Below are 14367 nucleotides of genomic sequence, written 5' to 3'. Positions count from 1 at the left end.
CGCCGGTTGGATTTGGTTCCAAAGCCTCGAAGGCGCCAATTCCTTTTAGCATGTTTTTATTTAGCTACTTCATTACCAACCTACTAACTTTTAGATATAGAGCACTAATTTAAACCTAATCATGGCGTAGTCTTAAACCGAGGTGCGACCGCGTAAGGATATGGAAAATCTTGGAAGAGCCACCTGGCAGAGGAAATTTGCTACATAAAGGACCTTTGTATGAACCCTTATAGTTCTGTTCTTGTCTACTACATGGATATACTTGATCTAATTCTCAAATTGTACATTGCTTCATATCAAAACTACAATGCAGACCAGGATCTGGTTTCCTCTTCGGGCTTGTCCTCTCCACCGGATTACTCACAAAAACCCACATCGGGCATTCGAATCCGACCCCACGCCCTATCGGGGACATCCATCAAGAGGATTTTTCGAGCAGAGCTTGACAATATTCTGCACTCACTTGATCTTCGCAGCACCCTGCTACACTTTCATTGATTCATTCACTACACACTGGTATCACCAGTCCTTGATATCAATACCATCGCTACATCCATCTATATCAACAACCAACCTTGCGCATACATCCATACTCCCCGCATATGATATGGCCCCGCACCGCATCCACGTCGCCATTCTAGACGCCGACATCCCCTGTCAATCCGTCTACGCCAAACGAGGCCTCTACAGCTCCCAATTTAAGACCCTCCTCCAAGCCGCCGCAACAAGGCTCAACAAAAATGATACCAGTGACCCCTCATCCCCACTATCCGTGCACGTCACAGCCTTCGACGCAGTGGGCGGATCCCTCCCACCACTTGAATGTCTACGCAGCACGTCGCAAAATGCAGCAGAGCCACCAGCTTCAACTCCACCAACATTCAGCGCCATCGACGCAATCCTAATTACCGGCTCTTCGGCATCGGCCTATGATCCGCACCCGTGGATTAGCTCTCTTGCCACTTTCATTCAAACCGTGTATAAAGATTACCCGCTCGTCAAGATCTTCGGTTCATGCTTCGGTCACCAAATTATTGCTCAGGCTCTTCTCTCTTCACAGCCAGCTGAAGTCGGATTAGGCCTTACTCCGAGTCTTGGGGGTGATGCCAATGCCATTGCCAACAAACAAGCAACAACTCAAACTCAAACTCAACCCTTCCACGTGAAACATTCATCAAAAGGCTTCGAAATGGGCATTCAACCCATAACCCTAAATCCAGAATTCACAGCCCACTTCCCACCCCTCGCACGCGCACACGCATCAAATCCATTCCGCATCCAACTAATCCACGGCGACATTGTTGTCCCCACCTCCACCGAAGACTCGGAGAAAGAAGAAGAAGCAAAACTCCCAGCACCATGGATGAATATCGGATACAGCGCATCCTGCCAAATCCAAGGCCTTTACCTGCCCGGCCGGATCTTGACGTACCAGGGACACTTTGAATTCGATGCTTGGGGGAATGCGGAGCTTATGAGGTATTTTGGAGGGAGGCTTGGGTGGGAGGGGAGTATTGTGGGGGATTATATTGGGTTGATTGAGCGGTCGCTTGTTCCTGGGCGGGATGATGATGATGATTCTAAGGCTGCGGCTGAGGCGGTGGTTCTTTTGTTTGCTGGGTGGGATGGGAATGGTCAAGTTGAAGGTCACGGTGGTGCGACGGGTGGCCCGGGGGTTGTGGAGGTTGATGGGATGTTGACGCCGCCGTTGGAGATGAGTGGTTGATTTACTAGTATTAGTACATAGAGTAGTAGCTCACTGGAATTCAGGTTGGGTCGATGCCTGACTTTCAAGCTCTTATATAGTCTTTTTCTAATTCTTTCTCATGGCGGCATATATAGATCTGATTTCCTGTATAGATTGATTTTCTATTTCCCCCATCTGTTTGCTTACATACTGCTAATCGTAGTTGTACATTAGTTAATTTGTGTTTCCCATTTCAGCACAACAAGGGCTGAACAGAACTGAAACAAATCGCACTGACCAAGTGGTGAGAGACCCCTCGACAGTGGCGACGAGCTGCCTAGCGTGCGTGTTCGCATGCCGCAGGAACAGGTTCGTTAGGGAGGGAGTAAGTATGCGATACACAGTAGCAGTATGCAGTACAGAGAATAGAATCTTCATTCATTTCATACATTTCATACACAGAATGCTAGCTCGTTAGTACCGACTATTGAAGCCGAGTTTACTGACAACTTCTCAATTCCAGGTTGGGTACCACCCAGGGGATAGCTAGGAACCTTTGGCCCTGGCACTCCACCCTCGGGGCCATAGTAAGCTACCAGGCAAGCTACCAGGAATACTTGTACTAGTACTCCGTAACTATAACTAATCACGATAACCTAAGAGGAAACGGCAGGAGATCGCGGGATCAGGTGGGAGTTCAGTTAGCAATTACTGTACTGTACAGATACACATTACCATACGTAAGACGGAGCTCCGGAGTGCAGCTCCACTTGGGGTTTCGGGGCACGGGGGAAATTAGCTGGAGATATGGGGAGATAAGTAGAGTAACTAGTTGACTAGCTGAGGATACACGTAAGGTACACCTTAGTATTACTCGTAGTATCGCCAGTTCCCACCGTGAGTGTACTCGTAATGCAGATTTTTCCACAAACCCCTCCTGCACGGGCGTCCCCATGCGGCATGGCGCCCTTGCCGCAGTCAAAGTGGACGAATGGCAGTGCAGGTATTCGCGAGGTCTGCCCTCCACTTTTAGCGATGGCCAATCAGGCTGCTTTGAGATGACTTCGGCATGTGCGCCGTGCCGATACCGTATGGTACTGGCTAAGGCTTAACTGGTGGAATTGGAATAGTAGAGGGGGAGTAGTCACAAATTCACAGTAAATTATAGCTAGTATTGAAGAATATAATAGTCATAAATAAGAATATTCTATATATACTTATCTAGTCTGTCGATATTACTGCGAGCATAAGGACTACTAGAATGTAACTAGGTCGGCTGCACGGAGTACTGCTGTGCTAACGGAAGCCTCGGCCGGTGCCACTCCGAGCTTGTCCGCTCCGAGTCCTTGAATGCCATTGACTTCAATGCTTTCTTTGCTCCGATCGTACATTCTGCCTGTGCAGCAGGTGGCAAGTGATAACTATACTAGGAGTTATTACTACAGTTATAGCTACGAGTACTTTAGGTAAAAGCATAGCTATAATTATAGCTATGACTAGCCATGGTTCTCATGTGCGCCCCGTATGCCTGTATGGTATGTAATAAATGGTAATATACTAGTACGGTAAGACCATTTGCCACAGCTTCTGGAATCTTTTGAGCTTTTTGACCCGGAGCTGGGGAGAGCTTCGGAGAGCTTTAGAGGGGCCGCTGATAGCGCCTATCTGCTTCCAACGGCGCCTATCGATAACTCTGGTGGTTTCCAGCTTCAAGTTCCACTGCAATGCAACTACATTCAAGCTGCTTTTTGCTACTAGTATATTCTGATATTCTAGGGCGACCGTGACCATGGCCAGCTTTGCACTGGATTTGCCGGTGGAAATACTACAGTACCCAGTACCGAGTCTGGTACTTACTGTATATACTTACAGTACCCTTCCACCAGGGGCGCCCAGCTCAGGTCGACCAGCTGATGCCCTGCATATCGTACGAAGTTATCCCGGACACGGCGCCTCAGCTGAGGCACAGTGCCCACAAGTAGTTCAAATCAAACTAAAACTAAAACTAAAATGTAATAAAATGAACAGTAGAAAGTCAAGAGGATCAGTTTTTTTTCTTTCCTTTTTCCCGACCAAATTCGGGGATACCGGTAATACACTTACACTGACTGGATACCCCCAGCGCACTCTCAGTACTGACTCTCTCTCCTCTCTACTTTCCTACTTTCCTCTACTACGCTGTTCTTCTCTTCTTCCTTTCTTCTTCTCCTCCCCACCAGAGCATGCATGCCAATCCCGGCCTTCAGTTCGTTTCGTAACCTGGTCGAGAGTGCCTGTTCTGATCTTCCTTGTCTTTTTTCCACTCTCTTCCCCCCCCATCCCACCCTCCATCTTCGACCTCGCCTTCGCCTTCGCCCTCTCACCATGCCCCCCCAGAAGCTCGCTGACCAGCTCCTTCTCGGTCACTGATGCCAACAATGAAGTGGTGTGTCCCTTGAAGAACAACGATGGCTCCAATTGTCGCAAGAGATGTCTCGGAGTGAGTATCCCACCTACCTGAGCTATCAGTTCACCAGCACCCACAGCTAGCACAGCTGTCTCTCTGTTCGCCCCTCTCCTCCTCCGGGCGCCCCACCCACAGAGAGAGTATTCCTCTATTCTATCGAGGGCTCCTTCTCACAGATGTGCCGTTCTATATGACTTTTCGATCCCTCGAAGTTCAGCTTTGATCGCAATCTGACCATATGCTGCCCCACAGGAAAAGCGCTATCGCTCCATGCAGGAGCATATCCGACGTGCGCATCCGAACCACTACATCCCGAAGCTCCCGGCTACCGAAGAGAGCTTCCTTCTGATGGTCAACACCCCGCCGGAACAACGGACTCAACTATCACCACCTGAACCTGCTCCACCTCGTCGTCGACATGGTCACCACGGTCATGGTCACGGTCACGGTCAATTTCAAGGTTGGTTTCCCCTTTGTGCTCTGGTGGCTGAACGCTTCTTACCCCGCGACAATCGCTGACGGCTACCCACAGATGTGGCGGATAGGGACATCTACGTCGCCGACGCCAGTTCCCCGGCCACTCCTCGAGCTCTAGATGAACCTCACCCCGCTGCTGCCACCGCTGCTGTCGCTCTCGCTCAATTACACCATCATCGCCTAGCTTCTGACTGGGATACAGACATGGTTCGTCCCGCTTTTCCCCCTTCCCGACAGCTCAAGATATTGACCCCGCGCTTTTTTCCCCCTCCTTAGGATACCCACTCCGATACCGAACTCCATCCAGGCCCGATGCGCTCCTCTATTGAACTCCCATCGCTGCGCGACCACTTCAAGCAGGAGTCCCTCCCACCATTCACGGCGCCCCGCCCACGGGAACTTCTTCCGTCCATTCTCAACCATTCCCCCCCCTGGTCGCTCATCCACGCTTCCTCCAATTCAGCGAAAAGACAAGTTTTCCCGGTCGCGCAAAACCTCGATCTCACAATCGGCACGAAAACCCAAGCACGAACGACCTCGGTCGAAGGAATTCCCTCGGCGACCAAGTCTCAGGTGATCGCAAAGCTCTTTCGGCAGAGCCTCAAACGGCCGCTTGGGCCCAGGGCAAACGCTGGGAGGATTTGATTGAAGCGGCGACTTCTGCGACCGAGGCTGATGATGAGAGATACTCCGAGGTAAGCTTTTTCTCATCCCCGTTAGCAACATTGCCTGGCTCTAGATTCTAAACTCGTCTCCCCCAGGCCGGTCGATCGCCTACGATCGCTCCACTTCTTGCCAATGTGACATCAGCACCTGGAGCCAAGAATCGGTCTTCACTACCCCCAGCTTTCCAATCGGGACCCGGACTCCCCCCCACTGAGCTCGCACCGACAATTCCCGCCTCATTCTTATGCTGCATCGCCTTTGCACAAGTCACTTACCCCGCCACCATTTGAAGGCCACCGCGGCCGAGATAGTGACCTTGAACCATTCCCATCCATCGAATCTTCACTTGATTCGATGTCCACAGCATCTGGAAAAAACTTCCCGTCATCCGCATCAGGTCCAGCCCACTCCGTCAATTCTGATTCAAGCCCAGTCTTGAATCTCATTCCGCCAGTTTCTCAACGCCAGCACCACCGCTTTTCCAACCCAACGCCAGCCTCTTTCCGCAGTAAAGAAATCCAAATTTATTGCGCCCAGTGCAAACGCCCTTGGGCGCTGAATGAATGCTTCGCCTGTACAAATTGTATCTGTGGAGTCTGCCGCGAGTGCGTTGGCATGTTCATCACAAGTCCACCCACCTCCTTCCGAAGTCCAGGAAATGGCCCACTCAACAACATGCCGCCTGGTCCAACGAGCTATCCGACTCCGAGTGCTGCCCGGGGATGCCCGCGATGTCGGACAGTAGGTGGGCAGTGGAAAGCTTTCCAGCTAGACATTAAATGATACGATGCACCATGTCAGCAGACGCCTCACGCTCAAGAGGGCCTACGGATTTTATGACTCACGCCTGATACACGTTCTTTTTTCTTCCCTCTTCACTTTATATTCACCATTCACGTTGCAATATGGCAAGATCGCCACAGCCTCGGCGTCCACAGTACAATTTCTCTCACGCCACGCAGTTTATAATTTATCATCGGTGCAGGTTACCGAACAAAAACCACAAAAAAAAGCTGGTCTTTTTTGGTCTTGGTCTTTTATTTTGGTTCATTGATTCATTGTTCATTGGTTATTTTTGGTTTTTTCCCCTGGTGGCATCCTGGACGGCTGGGTTTTTTCTTCTTGTTCTTTTCTTCTTTCTTTTTCGTGTATATGCTTTCTGGACCATGACTTATGCGCTGATTCCTGACTTACATGCCTCATACGAAATGCAAGCTTGTACTGCACTGCAATGAGTTACATTTGGTTATTTGGTTATATCGTTTATAGAAAGAGGATGGTCGCAGACATGGACAACAACCGATCCGCGATAGTCGCACCATCTTCGCAATGACATTCAATTTACATTCATTCAACCTATCCTTGACCTCTCCTTGACCTCACCTTCTTTACAAGTTTATCCACCCTACTCCTCCCAAATAACACTACTCAACCCCTCTGCCTGTCCAACCTTCCCAGGCTCCCCAACCTGCAAAACAGCAACCTTCTCCCCAAGCTCCCCCGAAACCCGATCCCGACGCACAATCGCCACATTGGCAGATGCCTGATTCCCAATCGCAACAAGATCCCCAGCCCGATTAACCGCAAAAGTCCGCGGAACTTTCCCCCAAGCATCACTCTTCCCGGACACCCTCACATCCCCATTCTTCGCAGACCGATCAAGCGTGACCATCGAATCACTCGGCGCAAAACCTTGATCACTCCGAACAGACACGTAGAATTTATCTCCGACCAGTCGAATTTCAGCCGGCGTCGCGCCGGTGGGCAGTTTGTGGTCCTTTTGTCCGGCCGCTGGGTAGGGCACTAATGTCTGTGTGCGCTGGAGATCCAGACATCCACTCCGCGCATACGAGACGTCGAAAACCATCATCGTGCCACCGATTTCGTTAACGAGGTACATCATTGTTTTGCCGACGGCGGCCATTTCTCGCTGGTGGCTGACGCCGCTGCCGTCGTTGGTGGTGCGGTTATTGTCCGTTCCATCGGTCCAGAATAGACCGTGGCGAGGACCGCTGCCGAATGTTACGTTTACTGGTGGGCAGGTGTCGAGTTTGCCGGTTGTTGAGGATATGCTATAGATTCGGAGAAGGTCGGCGCCTAGATCTGGGCTTACGATGAATGAGCCTGTTGGGTCGAGGAAGACGCTGTGTGGGTGTGGTGAGTCTTGTTGGGCGACGGCGCCGGGGTGCGTGAGCTTGAAGTGGAATTCTTGCGATGCCTTGCTTGATGGGGTTAGGGGGAGTTTGAAGGTGCTCACGGCTGAGCCTTCGCTGGGGGGTTGTTAGTTTTGTTTTGTTTCGATGCTTGTTTGTGGCTATAGCTATACTCTTTGATATCAAGGGTAGGGGGAAAGGGAAAGGGAAACATACTAATGCGCAATAGCAATGAACTTCTCCTTGCCCGCCTCATAAATAACACTATCAACACCACCACCGACCGTCTCGACGGAAGAAATCTGATGTAGTTTACCATCTCGGTCTGGGTGGTATGCTGTGAGAGAGCCGTGCGTCGAAGGGTCAGCGGTACCGTCTTCGTCGGAGCAGTAGACGATTCGAGACTCAGTGTCGAAGGTCAGCCAGCTTGGCATCTTTCCGCATGTCTTTTGCGTGTCTGTTATTGAGAGATTGTTGGTGGTCTTGTCCAGGGCGAGTGTATAGACATTGCCGTTGTAGTGCGTTGCCCAGAGGCGAGATGGTAGTGCTGTTGGTTTTGCAGCGGTGCCTGTTATGGGGAGGGATATTGAGAGGAGTGGGAGGAGGGTTGTTAAACGCATGTTGGGTGGTTGGAGATGTTACTCCTTGTGTGAACAGGGTGAGTATAGGATATGATAGGTATTATCAACTGGGTTCAATTGGGAGTTCTGGGGAAATGGATGTATGATATACGCGACACGCGAGTGGGATGATCAACAACAGCCCTCGGAAGAAGGAACATCGCGCATAATGTATGGAGCGCGTGCCGGGGGAATTGGAATGGATCGACAGGTGGTCTTGCTTGTTGTTTGGCATTGCAGTGGAGCCGGTGGGGACAATGAAGGGGGGGGTTGGGTGGGAGTCAAGGGGGGGATTGGGGGACTTGTTTTGGCAGCGTTGTATTTTGGCGTGGGGGTTGGGTTGAGGGGTTGGTGGGATCGACTGGAGATGTCTCTTCAATGGGTTAGGTCTTCGTCAGTATCGGCAGAGTCGGCAGATGCTAGACGTAAAGAAGATGTTTCTTCCGGGGATATTGTGGGGTTGGAGTTTAAGCTGGCGATGATACCTTGGAGACCGTGACATTTATCTGATGTGTCCAGAGTACAGCGCAGTGCAGTGCTACTGTCGATCACCCTTCTTTTAATTTGATTTGAGTCTGTGCAGTCTAGCTTGCTTTCGTTTGGCTAATTGGTCGGGGGTAAAACGCTGATTATACCTGCATCTGGAGAAGTAATTTGGTGGCGGTGTACAGAGTATGGTGTTGCTACTTTGGGAGGTACGTCGGTGAATGAGAGGCGTTTAGGCAGATGGAAAGCATTCTTTCACTTTGCCCTACCACCCATCAGCCATTAAGCCTCATTCTCATGATTGGAAGTGGTTGGAAGCGCTGTTGTGGGGATCATGCAGGAATCAAGTACAGCCCTGCAGAATATGACCCTAAAAATAAATACTCACCAGTCTCACTGTCATACGTCGCTTTTAACACCCATAGCCTTGCAAAACGCCAATGCTGAAACATCTCAACCCTTAGAGGTGTTTTCTTTTTCTATCAGGAGATAGGTCATACGGTGGTAGCCAGCAGGCCCTGAATCATAAAGCTCAATCACAACTTGAACTAGAATCTATTCAATATACCACCGGATAAATGCTTTTATATACAGTCTAATGCTCAAACCAAGGTGATCCCTGTGTAGCATCCATTATTGCGAATCAAGTCAACCTTCAACCCAGCATCCAACGAAACCGAATACAAGCTGCCACCCAGATCCGCAACGTACACAATGTCATGCACTTTATCCAGCTTCAACCCAACCGGCTCAGGGAAATGCCGCGCCACAATCACTTTCTGGAGAAAATCAATATTCTCTCCTCCCACGTAAGAACAATACAGCGCACAGCCCAGGGGGTGTTCGCCCCAGCCCGTCCAGTATAGAGTCTGCGTCTCACTATCGATCTCAATATCGACAGGTTCTGGTAAATCTTCCCACATCATTTGGATATCTGAGCGATTCTCTGCCGTCTCTCCAGGTGGAATGTCAAGTCCAGCGCGAAAAATTCGGCCCCGGCCAGCCTTGCTGGGACCCTTTTGTGTCCAATACATCACGGCGTTTTCATAGTCGATCGCAATGCCAACACACTACTACCGCATCTGCTCAAGCAGCGACGCGTCTTTGCCCACGTGCCGCTGCACGAGGATCTCGTGGTTGCTTCCGTCGAATTTACAACGGTGCACGCTAGTGCCCTCCCGGTCACAGAAGTATACCTCCTGCCGAGCGTCAAGCGCTGCGATCTGCTTCGGCGTATGCACTTTTCCCTGTGGTATAAGGCAGCTAATATCGCTTCCATCGAGATTCGCCGACCAGACAATTCCATCTTTAGCGGCAGTGCTACGGCCCATATTTGTCTAGAAGATTCGTTGTGTGCTGAGAGAGACGTCGATTCCATCGGGCAGATTTTGCTCAACCATAACAGGAGTCAATCTCTGCGTTGCCAGGTTCCAAAGCAATATCTTTCCATTGTGATGAACTTGAGACACGTCCCTTGAGTTGGAGCTGAGGCCCACGTCCAAGACATAGATATCCTTAGCCGCAGATTGTGGATTCGATGGTGTCGTCTTATGTGTTGCGGTCCGCGTGAGTGGTGGGTATAGGTCGCCTTTCTCACTCTTTCGTCCCAGTCTACCTTGGTCGATGTATTCTTTCCGTAGCCAGTCAATTCCGTTGCTATCCAAGCCGCGCTCGTTTGCATAGGTCTCCTCGATAAAGGGGACCGTGTCAAGACCAACCTGATCCATGAGCTGGCAGAGCAACGGTCCGGTTTTGAACATGTGTTCCCAGAGTAGATCGATTTCGCTGGGGTCGCTGACGCCTTCGGGGAGGATTTGGACAATTTCGCGTTTGATGGCTGCCCAGAGCCGGTTGAAGACGAATCTATCAAAAAAGCTCCATTGCACTCATAGTATGGAAATTTTCGCATTGATCTATAATCTGTTTTGATTGACACCATCATAAGATACGCAAACTGAGCTCGGGCGATTCGACTTGCTGCCAGGGCATACTATTTACTAAGTGTAAAAAAAGAACGGGCTAATTGACGACAGCCAGATGAGCTATTTTGAAAAAAAAAAAAGTTCAAAAAACTTATTCCACTGATCTCTGTCAAAATACCAGTCAGCTAAAGATCCACTGAGTGGTATTTGGCAGAGGAAAGAAAGTCCGGCTTCCAAGGTCGGCTCGGAAATGGGACGAAGACGAAGCGTGTGTTCGGGCGAGCCTTGCGGACAAACTTCCCGAAGGTCCGCGGCTGGTTGAGAGATTCAACGTATGATTCTTTGCAAACATGGCTGTCTCTATTATTTATAAAGTTGTGCATAGGGCGCAAGGATTGTTCATTCAGCCATTTGGCTTATTATGAAATGCATTTGGAATCAAACTTCAGAGCTAAAGTACACTGGTGGGAAAATCCCTTTCTCGAATTGAACTTCCGAGTCCAGCTAACGTTCATTCATCACAGCATCGACTTTCATCTGATGAGTCGATGCTCCTATTAAATCTATCGCAGTCCACACTTTTTTCTATCCATATCCTTCCTGCCTTTTGGGTAAAAGTAAAAGCCTTCGCGGCACATGCTCAAAAAAAAGTATTAGAAAAAAACGCGATCGCTATCAAACACACAAGTAATGTTCGTCAAATCCACAGTCCGAAGCCTATTGACTTAGTCGATATACTTGGGGAGAGATTTGATGACGCCATCGCGCGCGATGTCCTCCAAGGCGATGGTCAGAGTCTCCACGAAGCGCTTGTCGCCACGCAGATCGTCACCGAACAGGCTCTTGATGCTGAGCACACCATTGGGGTCACCAGGCTTAGCAAGAACGCGGAGCTCATCGAGCATAGCATCCTGAACCTCGAACTTGTTGCCATTGTCATCGACACCGTGGATGTAGTGGAACCAGGTGGCGGCGGTGAAACACAGACGACGGAAGGGACCGGTCACCCAGATAGCCTCGGCGATAGTGGGCATAATGAACTGGGGAATCTTGCCGGTACCACCACCACAGATGCGGGGAAGCTGATCGCGGATCGGGGGGGTTGGCGAAGCGCTCAATGAGGGTCTCGCAGTATTTGTTGACGTCGTGACCCTCGATGTCGGGGAGTGTGTGCTTCACTTCTTGCTGCATCTGATTCCAAACGAACTTGGCGAACAGGGGGTTCTCCATCACTTCGTGGACATATTTGTATCCTGCTAATTGGCCACCGTAGGCAATAATGGCGTGGCTACCGTTGAGCAAACGGAGCTTGTGCTTCTCGAACTCCTCGACATTTTGAACGTTCTTGACAATCTGAACTCCGACCTTCTCGAAGGGAGGGCGACCGTCACAGAAGTGATCTTCGATAACCCACTGCATGAAGGGCTCGGTGACAATAGGCCAGGCATCATCAATGCCGAACTGCTCGGCGAGGGAAACCTTATCGGCGGGGGCTGTGGAGGGAGTAATACGGTCGACCATGGCATTGGGGAAGTGGCCCTTGGTGTTGATCCAGTCTGCAAGGGAAGGATCGATAATGCGGGAGAAGGAGGTAAGCATGTTGCGAGTAATAGCACCGTTACCCTGCATGTTGTCGCAAGACATAACAGTGAATGGGTTCAGGCCTTGCTCGCGACGGCGGGCCATGGCGTGGTGAAGGAAACCGAAGGTGGTGATGGGGAGGTTTTTGGTATCAAGATCATGTTGGATATCGGGGTTCTCGACCTGCAATTGATGTGTGTTTTCGTTGTAGAAGTAGCCGCTCTCAGTGATGGTAAGAGAGACAATGTGGGTATCGGGGTGAGCCATCTTCGCAATAACAGCCTCACGGTCATCAGGAGCAAAGAGGTATGAGTTAATGCCACCCATGACCTTGGCGACACTGCCAGTCGCGGAACGCTCCTCGACGGTGTAGAGGCAGTCCTGGGAGTTGAGGGCATCGCGCATGCCAGCATCGAACGGTTGCAAGCCAACACCGCAAATTGCGTAGTCAGTCAAGCCATGGTGCTCCATCAACTGGTTGATGTAGACAGCCAAATGGGCACGGTGGAAACCACCCACGCCGACGTGGACGATTCCCTCCTTGACAGCATCACCGCGCTTGAATGTGGGGATCTCAATGGAGGGGTTGGCGGCCTTGATTTGGGCCAGGTTCTTGGAGTTGAGCTTCACGGCACCCATTGTGAGATGATTGGGAGGGATTGAGGTGAATGAGAAGGAGAACGGATGATGAAAGAGATAAAAAAATTGGGATGGGTAGCTATTATTTAATAGCAAACGCAAGCAGCCCTACTACAAAAAAGTCACCGCCACTCGCCGGCTTTGGGCAAAATCGGAGATGTGGGGGGGACCACGGGGTAGAAACCAATGAAACCCGCACGATTGTGGATCAGGCGGATCTGTCGCGTCACGCGGAAATTTCTAAAATTCTAATATTAGTCGGCAGGGGGGGGGGAAGGGATCCCGGTTCCGGATTCAAGGTCTACAGTACATACTTCAACTGGATGCAAGCGAGAACTTGAAATATGCATGTTAGCGGCAAAAGAAATTCTGGTCATCTGCGATTGAAAGGTTCTCTTTTAGTTCTAGATCCCTGTATGAATCTGAGCGCTAAGAAAATTTCTTGCAATGGAGGGGCAAAGGCAAAGGCAAAGACGGGGGCGAGTTGGAGGTTGATCGGCCCGATCTAACCTATAACGGAGATCCCGGAGATCCCGCATCCACATACGTACTGAGTAGCTCTTGATGCCGGAAGAACGAGGCCGATTACGCCACACTACAAGACCGGGCTAGACTATTCAATATTGAACCCCATGACCCCCATGACCAAGCGCTAGGATAACAAACTACCCTTCCAGGAGTTCTTGTTTTTGTCCTGGAAGGCGAAAAGACCCCTGTTTAAATCTGTCATTTCAGTGTCCATCGGTCGGCTATTCGATGCCGATCAAAGAACATTCCTTTCATGGTAATTCCGAAGCTACTGTGGATACAGCGGATACACCGGGGTGGATGAAAATCCACAGTATGACCTCCACGTCTGAGCCCATCAGACCCTGCGTGGCAACCGCGATAGGAAAACCCCGCCCGCGAGAACTGTCATATCTACGTGTTCTTTATTGACATCCAATGATTGAATAAACACATTAGCAATTGGGGTCAAGAAAGTTCAGTGGGGTAGTGCGTTGTTCGTCATCTTCGACAGAAAAAAAAACTCAGACTAGTATGCTTGAGCTTATTCGAAATTGCATGCGTCGCTTTCATCCCCATGTTAGCACTGTCGTCTGTCCTCGGAAGGACCCCGGTCTACAGCCGCACCAAACAAAATTGTGCTTTTTTCCACTTCATTGATCATATGAGAGAAAGGCTCTCATAGGGGCGTCATACTATTCTCTTCCACCGAGCCAGGGTCAAAGTCTTCCCCGCAATATCCGAGTCCGTAAATTTATGCTCGTCATCCTAGACCTCCGCGGCTTTTGAAAGAATAGACAGGACCTAGAATTCGTTGGATCTCTATTGAGAAAGGTCTTCCAATGGGTGTCGCGGTAGACGTCCTCCCATGATTGTTGGTGATCTAAAGAGGAACAGCTCGATGACCATCTGATATTGCAAACTCCCCACTAAAGTATAGATCAGGTTAGTATACCTCGGCTTCGAATCGTCTTCCAGATAAGCCTAATGAGTTATGAAATGAGCGCGATTGCCGCTTTCCAGTCATCAAATCGATATACTTCAAGTACGAAATCCTGTACCGTGTTGCTTCTTTCGGTCAATGGATTTCTTTTGTTCCACAATATTCCATATCCCAGGGGCTTGGTCATTTGACCTCCTGGGTAAGCCTCCACCACCGGATGAAAAGGGCGATGCATCTTTT

At 50.1% G+C, this 14367-nt stretch overlaps 6 protein-coding genes across 6 annotated transcripts; 2 read left to right on the top strand and 4 right to left on the bottom strand.

The window, feature by feature from the left end:
• Positions 1–607: 607 nt before the first annotated feature.
• On the top strand, positions 608–1726 carry N7481_003052 (type 1 glutamine amidotransferase; the record flags this gene model as incomplete). The annotated part of the gene is made up of 1 exon (XM_057262271.1): positions 608–1726. One exon carries the CDS (start codon positions 608–610, stop codon positions 1724–1726), a length of 1119 nt encoding a protein of 372 aa, XP_057123932.1.
• A 2183-nt stretch (positions 1727–3909) lies between these two features.
• On the top strand, positions 3910–6059 carry rfeD (uncharacterized protein; the record flags this gene model as incomplete). The annotated part of the gene is made up of 8 exons (XM_057262270.1): positions 3910–3932; positions 4064–4166; positions 4386–4593; positions 4666–4817; positions 4887–5183; positions 5210–5305; positions 5372–5410; positions 5544–6059. 8 exons carry the CDS (start codon positions 3910–3912, stop codon positions 6057–6059), a joined length of 1434 nt encoding a protein of 477 aa, XP_057123931.1.
• Positions 6060–6681: 622 nt separating this feature from the next.
• N7481_003050 (uncharacterized protein) lies at positions 6682–8049 on the bottom strand (the record flags this gene model as incomplete). Its single annotated transcript, XM_057262269.1, has 2 exons — positions 6682–7546; positions 7646–8049. 2 exons carry the CDS (start codon positions 8047–8049, stop codon positions 6682–6684), a joined length of 1269 nt encoding a protein of 422 aa, XP_057123930.1.
• A 1088-nt stretch (positions 8050–9137) lies between these two features.
• Positions 9138–9569, bottom strand: N7481_003049 (uncharacterized protein; the record flags this gene model as incomplete). Its single annotated transcript, XM_057262268.1, has 1 exon — positions 9138–9569. The coding sequence occupies one exon, from the start codon at positions 9567–9569 to the stop codon at positions 9138–9140; it is 432 nt and encodes a 143-aa protein (XP_057123929.1).
• Positions 9570–9872: 303 nt separating this feature from the next.
• Positions 9873–10295, bottom strand: N7481_003048 (uncharacterized protein; the record flags this gene model as incomplete). Its single annotated transcript, XM_057262267.1, has 1 exon — positions 9873–10295. The coding sequence occupies one exon, from the start codon at positions 10293–10295 to the stop codon at positions 9873–9875; it is 423 nt and encodes a 140-aa protein (XP_057123928.1).
• Positions 10296–11182: 887 nt separating this feature from the next.
• Positions 11183–12677, bottom strand: N7481_003047 (mannitol dehydrogenase family protein; the record flags this gene model as incomplete). Its single annotated transcript, XM_057262266.1, has 2 exons — positions 11183–11570; positions 11665–12677. 2 exons carry the CDS (start codon positions 12675–12677, stop codon positions 11183–11185), a joined length of 1401 nt encoding a protein of 466 aa, XP_057123927.1.
• Positions 12678–14367: the final 1690 nt, after the last annotated feature.

Source organism: Penicillium waksmanii, assembly GCF_028829765.1.
Source record: "Penicillium waksmanii strain IBT 27052 chromosome Unknown utg000004l:1.0-5674109.0:1.0-5678898.0, whole genome shotgun sequence".
Taxonomy (NCBI): Eukaryota; Fungi; Ascomycota; class Eurotiomycetes; order Eurotiales; family Aspergillaceae; genus Penicillium; species Penicillium waksmanii.
This window is presented reverse-complemented; position numbering and strand designations above follow the sequence as displayed.